This window comes from Littorina saxatilis, unplaced genomic scaffold, assembly GCF_037325665.1.
Source record: "Littorina saxatilis isolate snail1 unplaced genomic scaffold, US_GU_Lsax_2.0 scaffold_743, whole genome shotgun sequence".
NCBI lineage: Eukaryota > Metazoa > Mollusca > Gastropoda > Littorinimorpha > Littorinidae > Littorina > Littorina saxatilis.
In genome coordinates this window covers 1-12,500 of record NW_027127157.1, presented here as the reverse complement: position 1 = coordinate 12,500, position 12,500 = coordinate 1, and the positions used below count along the sequence as shown (strand labels likewise).

The 12,500-nt window shown below is 45.0% G+C and overlaps 1 protein-coding gene across 1 annotated transcript in view; it reads left to right on the top strand.

Moving 5' to 3' along the window:
• LOC138955631 (plexin-A4-like) overlaps positions 1-287 on the top strand; it is a gene marked incomplete at its 3' end in the record, with an annotated part of 1,140 nt that extends 853 nt beyond the window's left edge. Inside the window, exon 1 of the mRNA XM_070327199.1 lies at positions 1-287. This exon is cut by the window's left edge and continues 853 nt beyond it. Coding sequence (XP_070183300.1) covers positions 1-287 — 287 coding nt within the window.
• Positions 288-12,500: the final 12,213 nt, after the last annotated feature.

Below are 12,500 nucleotides of genomic sequence, written 5' to 3'. Positions count from 1 at the left end.
ACTTCAGGTCCTACGTGGAGATTCCCCTCGTGTGCCAGGGTAAATCGTTGACGCAGTACCACGTTCTGCAAGGTGTTGATGTAGACGAGGATTCTCGCAAGGTGTACGCGGTGTTCGGGGAGGCTGATCAGGCGTCGTGGCAGGAGGGGAAGAGTTCCTCAGTGCTGTGTGTTCTGGACGTGGATGTGGCGGATGTCGAGTTCAACAGGACCGTGAAGGAATGTTACGAGGGTCAAGGTCGTGTGGGACCGCCGCACTACGAGGCCACGAGAACCTGCATGCCCACGGTGAGTTTTTAAGCTAATTGATGGTGGTGGTATAATGATGAATTTAATTATTTATTAGCAGGTAATGAATGAGGTCAGGTGGTTTTGTTGGTGATGGTGATGGTGGTTTTGTGCTGAAAATGTTCGTCTTTAGGGCAGTAACTTTGTGGTTGTTGTACTGGTGATGATGGTGATGATGTGATGTGATGTGATGTGATGTGATGTGATGTGATGTGATGTGATGTGATGTGATGTGATGTGATGTGATGTGATGTGATGTGATGTGATGTGATGTGATGTGACGCCACGTCACGTCACGCCACGCCACGTCACGTCACGTCACGTAACGTCACGTAACATGGCGTGACGTGATGTGATGTGATGAGAACGACGACGACGACGATAATGATAACCTTTTGCATGTACGTTTTTTGCTGAGGTTTAGCAGAAAGCTATACAAGGACCACTGTACGTGTACATTTTTAGACTTTTGTGTTTGAAATGTATTGTGAGTATGCATTGCCTCTGTCAGCAGTGCAAGTGCTATCTAGCCTGGACAATACAAACATGCGCACAAGGACATTTTATCTATAGGATTGCAAAGTTTTGAGTGCGGGCACAAAATGTAACCGAAACAAAACAGAAACGCGGCATACTTTAGTAGCCCAATTTCTCTCTGGGGCACGATGCTTTGAGCTTCAATCCCAGAACTGCAGACGACAGAAAAGAATTGCAGGATAAACTAGCTTCAAACAGGCTCCTGGCACCCCAGCTCCAGCCAAGGAGATAGAAAATGTGTGAGCTCTAGCATGTACCCAGCTGCAAGGGTTACACGGCCTGCCTGTCTTACCTGCAAGATTCCGGAGATAAAAGAAAAAAAAAGCTTTCCAATTTGAGCTATGACAAGCTTCTGATAGATGGTTCATTTTTACACCTTGTTTCCATCGTCTTATCTTCGTCTTGTACTGAGGAGTTGTTCGTTCCTTGCTCCAGGCTCCTGGCATAGCATCCATCACATCTCATTTCTCTCTTAACCCTCCCATCCCCCCCTCATACCTTTCTCTAACAGCCGTGCAGTCTGCTCCCCCTCCCAGTAGGACTGACAAGAACTGTTGGCTCCGTCTCCGCAGTCTTTTCACCTGTGTACCCGGCTACCTGTTTGTGTGTGTGTGTGTGTGTGTGTGTGTGTGTGTGTGTGTGTGTGTGTGTGTGTGTGTGTGTGTGTGTGTGTTTGATATTTGTGTGTGTGTGTGTTTGCTATTATTCCCCCCTCTGCTTCTTTACCTCTGTAAACTTGTAGAGCTAGTTATTTTTCGATAATGACCCAGCAACCAAACAAATAACGAGCCAGCAACAGCCTGAATCCTCGATAGTGCAATGGGTTGAGAAGCTGTTCTGTTTCGGTACTACTTTTGCGACTGAAAAGTTCCGAACGCTCTATGTACGAAGTATACATCTCTGGAGCAAACAATACAAACATACCTCATTTAAATTAACAACTACAGGCCTGAACACATGAATCTCCATATAAAATCCATGAGTTCGGTTGTTTTCTGCCGTGCACAAACCGTTCATCGCAAGCAAATTCCCAAGGCAAGTAACTCATACTTTGTCAAGCGACAAGAGTAGTTCCCCTTCTTTTCACTCAGTTTCTTCGACAACACTGACTGCAATCACAAGCGAAGGTATCTACACACACTTAACTACTACTATCACAGAAAGACTACAAGGTTCGTCACTCACCTTCGAGTCTTCTGTGTTCTTGGAGTCGCTTCCTGGGGAAAAATATTGTTCAAGACGGTTTGCCTCTTCCTACAGTCTGTGTAAGGTCAAATAAATACAGTTGAATGATTGTTTGAACAGTATGTACCTTTAATATTTAGCTTCCGCCCACTGCAGGTTGTTATTAACCATCATTTGGACGAATCTTCGTTTGCGAGCCGCCAGGTTCCACCTTGCGTCAAATCATGCATCCGGCACCGAATATGCATACCAGCGCTCATTGGTTAATAACAGGATATTCGATGATTATTTTCCCGTGGGTAGCTTCCCTTTCCTGCACAATATTTACATATGTTTTACACCAATGAGCGCTGGTATGCATATTCGGTGCCGGATGCATGATTTGACGCAAGGTGGAACCTGGCGGCTCGCAAACGAAGATTCGTCCAAATGATGGTTAATAACAACCTGCAGCGGACGGAAGCTAAATATTAAAGGTACATACAGTTCAAACAATCATTCAACTGTATTTATTTGACCTTACACAGACTGTAGGAAGAGGCAAACCGTCTTGAACAATATTTTTCCCCAGGAAGCGACTCCAAGAACACAGAAGACTCGAAGGTGAGTGACGAACCTTGTAGTCTTTCTGTGATAGTAGTAGTCCAGTGGACGATACCTTCGCCTGTGCTGCAATCCGACTGTCAGTTTTCAACAATATTTCATTTTATAAACAGATCACACGCAACCAAATGCACACATCTCATCAATTTAAACAACATAAAGTGGTTTCATACACTATTTTCCCCAGAAAACTGAACTTCATACAGTAATTAACGTTGGAACACGGGTGCAAAAGTTCGTCTGCTAGTCCCATTTGACGAAAGAACATTATCCTAAGCGATACTAAAACATAAACAGAACACACAATATCTGCCTTTTCCGCCACAGCAAAATAACAGCATATCTGTGTACTTGATTTTAGTCCAAAACAGGAAAACTGACAAGAAGTGTTAACAGAATGGAATGATTTGCACGGAACTAAACAACCGCGCATTAATCGATCGCCTGCGCAGGTTGACTGGTTGAGTGATTCGGATTCGATCAAACTTTTGCACAAAAACTCCTGTTTCCTTTGAATAACTGAAGAAAGGAGGAATAAAGAGGCTACACACCTCGTCTCAGTGATTATTAAAAATAATGGTCTCAGTTCGCGGTCATGAAAAAGCTCACTGAAGCTCGCATTTTTCATGATCCGCCAACTTCGACCATTATTTTTAATAATCACTGAGACTCGGCATGTAACCTCTACGTACAGTGCTTTGGTGTAGGTCAGGGGCGGATCAGTTGCTTTGTAAGGGGGGGGGGGGGGCACTTTGAATCGAAAGTGAATGTGATGGGCGCAAAGCGCCCGAATTTGCTAGGGGGGTCCGGGGGCATGCTCCCCCGGAAAAAAAAAGTGCCAAAAGAAGCAAAATGGTGCCATCTGGTGCCATTTGAACTTAGAAATGGTCATAGAATCAGCATAGAAAAATCTTTTTTTTTTCTTCTTTTTTTTTCGGGGGGGGGGGGCACGTGCCCCCTGTGCCCCCCCCCCCCCCCTCGTCCGCCCCTGTAGGTGGCTCATTCAGAAATGTTCAACTTGATGGCGTGTGGTTGGTCATTTCTAAACGTCATAATTTGTGCTTGTGCCCTGTATACAATAGATGGCAGTAAAATTAGTTCTGTGCGTTTACATACAAAAACCCCTTGGGGACAGGAGGTTGTGATAAATGGCCGACGAAATTACATATTATATATTACGATTGATTGCATTGATTGATTGAGTCAGATGGATCCTCTTTTGCATGCTCAGAAGATGCCATTTGTATGCTATAATAGGCCGTGAAAAGTAGGATATGCGCCGGAATGGCTGCGATCTGCTGGCCGATGTAAATGCGTGATGTATTGTGTAAAAAAAATTCCATCTCACACGGCATAAATAAATCCCTGCGCCTTGAATATGTGCGCGATATAAATTGCATAAAAATAAAAATAAAATAATAAAAAATCCCTGCGCTTAGAACTGTACCTACGGAATACGCGCGATATAAGCCTCATATTGATTGATTGATTGATATAATGTTTCGGTCCCCGTATCTCAATCTTCAGTCAATCGATTTTACTGCCATCTATATATATATATATATGCGGTACCGATTTACAGAATGTATGTTATTCCCAGTGTGGGGTGATGGAAAGGGGTTAGAATGAGGTGTGGGGAATACAACACATGCATGTTGTTTCGTATGTTGTTTCGAATGTTTGGTGATGGTAGGGGGGGGGGGGGGTGAATGATACAACACATGCATACTGTTTCCAATGTTTGGTGATGGTAGGGGGGGGGGGGATGGGATGGGAGAGAATGATACAACACACGTATGTTGTTTGCAATGTTAGGTAATGGGAGGGGGGGGGGGGGGTGGGATGGAAGAGAATGATATAACACATGCATGTTGTTTCAAATGTTTGGTGAAGGGGGGAGGGGAGAGATGGGATGGGAGAGAATGATACAACACATGCATGTTGTTTCCAATGTTTGGTGATGGGGGGAGGGGGGGGGGGGGGAGGGGGGATGGGATGGGAGAGAGTACAACACACGCATACTGTTTCCAATGTTTGGTGATGGGAGGGGGGGGGATGGGATGGGAGAGAATGATACAACACATGCATGTTGTTTCCATTGTTTGCACTTAGTGCAAATCGTTTCGCAAAACGCCGGATCAGGGGGAGCTATGTTATGACTGCCTTTCTCGGCCACGCCCACCCCAGATGGCATAACACAGGCTGTTTCTCTCTCTGTTAGCCGAAATGTGTGTTACCGACATTGCCAATACTGTGTTCTTCGTTCAATGATTTGCTCGTGAAACAGAACTTTCGTTCTTGAAAGAACTGACAGATTGCAACTTTTGCGCAGAGAGGCTTGAAATTTTCTGAGCTTCTCTGTGAGAAATGTCTTATATTCGAGTCAAATGTATCCTCGTTTGCATGCGCAGAAGATGCTGTTTGTATGCTATGATGTTTCGTCCCCGTCTCCCAATCTTCAGCCAATCGATCAGACATTAGACAATCAATCACTCATTCCATCCAGCCATCCATCAAACATTCAATCTATCAATCATTTACAAACTTACGACAACAACACGATCATGTTTCATCCATAAAGGTTCGTTGACAAACTGCTCTTGTGTATATTAATCGAAACGATAACTGTCTGTCTGTCTGTCTGTCTGTCTGACTGTCTGTCTGTCTGACGATAACTCTGTCTGTCTGTCTGTCTGTCTGTCTGTCTGTCTGTCTGTCTGTCTGTCTGTCTCTCTCTCTCTCTCTCTCTCTCTCTCTCTCCTCCCCCCCCCCCCCCCCCTCTTCGTCTCCCCACCCCCATTTCCACCACCAACCAGTTTAGCAGCACAATTCGTCAAATAGCTAGCTTGTCCCATCCGAGTCCCTTTCCTTCTAATCTGGCGCAGCAATAAAAAGCGTGCAGGCCCTGATTCGTGCTATCAGACTCAGTCGATCTATAGGGGCTGGCACCTTCCAGACATAAACCTTGTGCGGCAAGTCGTGGCGTCGATCCTACTCGTTAAGCCTTATTGACTAATTACCACGCGCGCGCGCCTCTGGCAGTGAGTAGCGCGTAAAGCACTCGCCCCGTTCTGACCCCGACCCTGTCCCGGTATCGATGAGGCCCGCAATCGGCATGCCTGTTTATGGGCGTGAATGAATCATTCTGGTTTAGGGTAGGGAGCTCGCCAACGCTTGTTTGAGTGGTGGTTGACTTGGATGGAGAGTTTTGGGGAGGAAAAGGATGGATAAAAATGGGACACGTGATTACAAGCATACATTATTGACAGCGGATTTATTTGTTTGTTTGTTTGTTTGCTTAACGCCCAGCCGACCACGAAGGGCCATATCAGGGCGGTGCTGCTTTGACATTTAACGTGCGCCACACACAAGACAGAAGTCGCAGCACAGGCTTCATGTCTCACCCAGTCACATTATTCTGACACCGGACCAACCAGTCCTATCACTAACCCCATAATGCCAGACGCCAGGCGGAGCAGCCACTAGATTGCCAATTTTAAAGTCTTAGGTATGACCCGGCCGGGGTTCGAACCCACGACCTCCCGATCACGGGGCGGACGCCTTACCACTAGGCCAACCGTGCCGGTAGCGGATTTATTACAATGTTGGCGTTTGTTAATTTGATTAGACAATGTATTTCTGTTTTTCGTTGTTTCTGTCATGAGTGTCACGTGTCACGGGTGTTGATTTGCCTAAGGGGATAGTGCTAAATGTTTTTAGTTTCTGTTTCAATAAGAATAAAAAATAACACCCAAACACCAAAATGAAATAAATATTTCGGAGTGAAAACTCCTTCTTCAGTAATCATGTAATGGAATCAAAACAAATTATAAAGAAGAAAGATTGGTATGCCATAGTTAAATAAAATTAATATCGCACGCACTCACGCACGAACGAACCAGAGACATAGATATGTCTCTGAACGAACGAACGCACGCACGCACGCACGCACCCACGCACGCACACACGCACACACACACACACACACACACACACACATGCACACACTACTACTACTCCAAAACCATAAAACACCACCACCGCCCCATCCACTATACACACAAAAGTCTGCACCGTAGCAGATCTGCAATCTTGTCTTTAGACTCAGTTTTTGTAGCTGTTGATTTGTGTGCGCAGAACATTAATTTGCGGAGGGTAATTAACGACGTCCGCATCCACTTGCAGCAAATCTGCACTCCCTTTGATCTTGGCCGCTGCATGCATGTCAATATTTTCCCATCAAGGGGGTGTAAATTAGGCCCTAGAAGCCGATTGCTTTGGACAAGGAGTGCTCGACTGCAATTTGATCAAAGCCTGCGACCCGTGTGTTGGAAATGGCGGAGGGACGCTTGTGTGTAAAGTACAAGTAGGCGGGATATTGGTGGATATGGGTCCATTTCCTCTAACACGCGTAGATTACTTCCCCTCTCAAGTTGGTCTTGTATATATTTCCTTGGCGTTTTTGTGAGCTTGTAGTGTGAGGGTGTTTTTGGGGTGTGTGCTCTCCTTGGACAGCTGATTTGCACATGTAGACCATTGAATTCTTTTTTTTTTGGGGGGGGGGGGGGGGAACATCCACGACAAGAATTGTTCAATGAATTACTGACTCCAGTCCTCTTCTGACTCTGTTACCTCCTCCTGCTCCTTTTTTTTTAATTCACCAAAACGTTTATGCGAAGTTCTGCTGATAAACTATAATGTGAAGTTCTTTGCTTTCTATGTCGTAGCTTGTGGAGAACATCAAACAATAAAGAATACAGTAAAACACAGTCAGAAATATGAAGTTTTTCGCAATGTTATACACAAGATCAAATCGTGGGCTAATCAACAACGGGTCAGCGTCAGTAAGAAAATCTGTTGTTTTATACTTGCAGAGCCTGCAAACACTTCCAATTCGTTTTTTCGTTGACTTGATTAGCTGATTAACCGACGCCACGCATACAGGCGTCTATTATTTCCGAGTATTTGACAAGAGTCTCTTGGATGAAGATACAAAAATTATCGTTTCTGTGTGATTTGAGTCATCTGTAGTTCGTTTAAATAGTCCTTCGCGAACTGTTCAACACTGTTGATTACCTCGCCTTTATGTTTAATGGGGACATACAAAATAACCTTTTCTTTTATGAGTGGGGTCATCTCTAACTCGTTTTAGTGCTTCGCGAAGGGCTCCAAACTCCTGCTTTATACCTCGCATTATCTTCAGACAAATAAATACACATCCACACCTCTTCTCTTCACCCACTTCTACCAGCGACCATCCCATTCGATACCTCGCTTGAGACTTTGATTTTCTTGGCTGTCTGCGGAAGAGTTTTAGTGCCGCGCAGGGGTGTATTTGTACAGCGCACGTGATGCCTGAACGAGGGCAACTTGTAGATGAGGTCTGCGTGAGGATGAGGGGGGGGGGGGGAAGGAGTGTAATTTGTCAAGGCTTGCCTAGACTATAAATTCTCTTTATTGCCGCCTTGGCTTGTCTTACTCATCGCTCACTGTTCGCTTCTTCTGTTTGACAGTCTAATGACGAACGCTTTAGTTGTGTTTTCGTCTTTGAATTATAGAGAGAGCTAGTGTTGTCCCGTGTGGAAGAGTCTTTCTGTTCGTTTCATTGGTGGCTGTTCAATCCATTGTGCTTCTGTTGCTCTTGTCTGTTTTCTCTGTGACCAGGACAGCTCAGCATCTGGGGCGTTCTGTCTCTGATTTTGAATATATATCTCGAGTAATACTCGTTTCAAGAAAATTCCACAAACTATGAACTTTTTTTTCTCTACCTTTGCGTCTTCAAGTTGAGTTGAAATTGTGATTGTCAATCTATGTTCTTCTAACGACAGTCTAAGGACGAATGCTACGTACGAGTTCCAGAAATTATGAAATGGAACTTTTTGTCCATACCTTCGCACCTTCAAGTTGAGTTCAAATTGTGATTGTCAATCTATGTTCTTCTGACGACAGTCTTAGGACGAATGCTACGTAAATCCCACATACACTGCAAAGAATATTTTGCATTTTCTCTAAAGTTTGATTTAGAATACAGGGGTCGACACTAACTTATTTGGCCTGGGGCCACACTGGCCCCAGAGATGGAAATTGCTGGGGCGGAAAACAAAAATCTGGGGCCCACTCTCAGTATTCACGTGCAGCAATGCATTGTCTGTTTTTCTTCATCGTACTGAAGCCAGGGAAATTCTTTCAACCATTTGACATTGAAATTACGACAGCGCTTCACGATTTTGGCTGCATCAGTCTCCTTTTTTCGTTTCTCTCCACCCTGTTCTTCATCTTCATTTCCATGTCTTTTTACACCAGGGATGTGTCGCCACATTTTGCGTTTTGGCATTTGAAGGCGATACATGTACTTATCTCTCATGCTAAAGAGCACAATCTGGGAGCTATTTCCCTTGCGGCATTGTCCTTGGACGATTTCAATGTTTTTTTTCTTCTTGACTGCGGCATTGATCGTAACGCAAATTTCAGTGACGACTTTGACTGGCGATTTTTAGTGATTGGCTCTGGCATTGGAATTTTCGGTTTGTCATTGTCAGTTGGAATTTATCCTGGGGCGGAGTGGGCCCCAAGCTTCGGCAATGTTTGGGGCGGAACACAAAACTCTGGGGCGTTCCGCCCCCCGCCCCCGCTAGTGTCGAACCCTGGAATACATTGCCACATTTTTCGGAACCGGAGTAAGATTTTTTCCCTCAAACTTGAGTCTAGCTTAGCGTTGGTCTTGACACTGCTTTTTCCCCCAGACGTTGCGATGTCTGCCTGGCAAGGCCAGGTACTCAGGGCATGTGCGAAATGGAGATCATCTGTCTTGCGCAAATAAAAGGAGCAGTGATGTCATGCACAATTATCGGGATAGATCGTACAAGCAGCGCATCTTCACATCTCTCTGTCTTCTGTAGATTGCAGAGAGTATGGTCAGACGGCATGATCAGTGTTCTGTTTGCCCTTTGCATAGTCTGATCCTGTGTGTGCCCACAATCCGAATAGTAAGAATATATTCCACGTCTTTGTGTGCCCTTTGTTTGATTAGTGTATGCACCTCTGTGTGCCCACAGTAAGTGTGTGTGTGTGTTTGTGTGTGTGTGTGTGTGTGTGTGTGTGTGTGTGTGTGTGTGTGTGTGTGTGTGTGTGTGTCAATCAATGTGTGTGCGTACGTGTGTGCATGTGCGTGTGTGTGTGTGTCATTGTATGTGTGTGTGTGCTTGTGCGTGTGTGTGAGTGTGTGCCACTGTATGTGTGTGTGTGCTTGTGCGTGCGTGGGCGTGGCTGTGTGTGTGGGTGTGTGTGTCTTATCAGTTCCCAAAGACCTGCATCCGTGGGGTAAGACCATCTCTTCACTTGGAGAGATCAAAAACATAAGTCCTGACTGCTTCCTGTGCAGAGCCTTGAAGTTTATCTTCCTGTCTGTGGGGCAGAACGATCCCGATTGCCTTGGAACTGTAAAAGATGAACGCTACCTGGTCGAGAAGCCAGAAACACTGTACATCTTTCATCGGAAATGTTAGCGAAAGGAAAAGGATGGACTGGAGCCTGTTGTAGTTTACGCAACATAGGACCCAGCCATTCTCACGCTGAATTAGGCCAAAGAGTGTGCGGTAAAAAGGGAGGCGTGCTTCTGCACTTGTTGATTAGCCTTCGCCTCTCTTTGCCGGGTCTGGGCTTTGGACGGGTGGGTAGGTGGTGAGGGGGGGGGTGAATGCTGGCTCAACTTTTGACTTTGTAGTGTGAAAGTAGGTGTGTGTGTGTGTGTGTGTGTGTGTGTGTGTGTGTGTGTGTGTGTGTGTGTGTGTGTGTTTTGGTTGTAATTCACAGTTATGTCTTCAGATTGGAAATCGGGATTTGAAGTCCTGTTTTCTCTACTGCTTTGCAACGGCTATTTTAAAAGTGTTCCAGTTTAGAAGCATGTATTATTCTCGTGAAACAAACACTCATACACACACACGCACACACACACACACACACACACACACACACGTGCGCGGCATGCACGCACGCTATAACGCGCACACTTACGCCGTACACACCGATCACGAGTGAGTTTAACTATAGCGTAGCTTGGAATATCTTTTGTTATCAGTTATGTTAAACCATCAGCTCTTTGTTTATCTTATTCTCTCATATATTCCTTTATACCAACAGTATCCATCTCAATCCACAAGAAATAAATGTGATACTTAATCTTTCTTCCGCCTTATTTCACTCGTGCCCCCAGACAGACTTGTCTTCGCGGTCCGTATTTCAGTAATTGAAAAATAATGGTGTGTCGACAAATGTGGCCTGTCGTGTTCAGTAATTGAAATTTAATGATGTGGAGACAAAATGTTGTCTTTCACGTCGTAGTTTCGTGTGTTGTGGTACGCAGGCTATTAGGGGCTTAATGTTGCCGTAACGAGATCTGTTGTGACACGCGTGCCATGCTCCCGCCATCTTGGAGAAGTTGCAGCCCGGTGGCTGCTTGCTTTGCTAAATACCTGCTTTCACCTGCTGTTTGGTCGGGCTCAAAACAAGCGAGGAGGCAGAGGGTATAGGGGGAAGGGCGAGGATCATGTAATAGCTTGGTTGGAATTAATCGGAGAGAGAACAAAGGGAGGCGGCGTACTTCGATATATATATATATATAGAGAACACTACATGGCTTGCTGTGTCGTACCAGATTTACACGAGTTGTTTTTTTAAATAGTGAACTGCGAGCGAAATCATTGAACAGTTGCAGCACGGTTGAAACTCTTAAAATACCAGCGTCGTCTGGTACTGTTGTACCGGTGTAACGATGTCACCTTTCCGACTCAATATAATATAATTATACTCGAGACTGAAATGTTGTTCCTGGTCAAATTAAAGAAGGGAACGTATTTAAGGACGAAAAGCATGTCAGTTTCTTGCATTTGAAGGAAATTGTTGGTGAAATTTAATAGATTTCACCCCAAAATTCGATTTATTCGAAAACGTGTACCGAGTGGTTACGTCCCTTGAATGGGAAGGGACACATTTTAGGATGAATCAAATTTCTAAGTTTCAATAAAAACATTGGTTGCACAAATTTGACCCCATGAATGTAAAGTCCCCAAGGTCGATAGTCAGTACTATCGAAGGGAGGTTTTTTTTGTTCAGTGTCGAGTTTAAATACAAGATCAACGAGGCCGAATCAGAAAAGTGACAGAGGAAGAAATCTGACATCACTACACCGGCGTGGTTGCTGTCTGCAGTGTCCACTCGAGGCTCGGTGGGTTACCTGCCATGCACACCTTATCTCATGAGCGTGGGGTGTGGGACGGAGATGGATGAAAGTGATGCTGGATAAATCGAGTTTTCCAAGCACACGTACTCCCGAATGTAACTAAGTAACACATGGAAGGGACAAAATGGTGAGCATGGTTGAAAATTCCACAAGCACAAGCCATGTTATACGGGTCGTTTGCTGTCTTTGTGAAGTTGTCTACAATACAACACAGTGGTTTTAAATATCTCGATCGCCGCACGGAAAGAACCGTTTTTAACACATAACGAGCATCTGTTTATCTAAGCCATACTCATCGTCAGGGCCGGACCAAATGAGTTGTAAGGGGGGGGTTCCTCCTTTTTTGGGGGGGCAAATCAGCGAAGTGGTGAAGCCACAAGCGCGCGCCTGCTTTGCAGGCGCGCGAACTAGGGGGGTCCGGGGGCATGTTCCCCCGGAAAATTGTTGAAAAACGGTTAAAATCTGTGCAATCTGGTGCATTCTGGGCCTTGTTTTGAGGGTTAAGAGCAGCATTGTGGGGGGGGGGGGGGTACCTTTTTCTCATCGGATTTCACATTGAATAAAATTTGTTAGATACACACAAAATTTATTAAAAAAAAACAATTAAAAAAAACACTTAAAGCAAGGTACATGCTTTTTCCAGGGGTGGG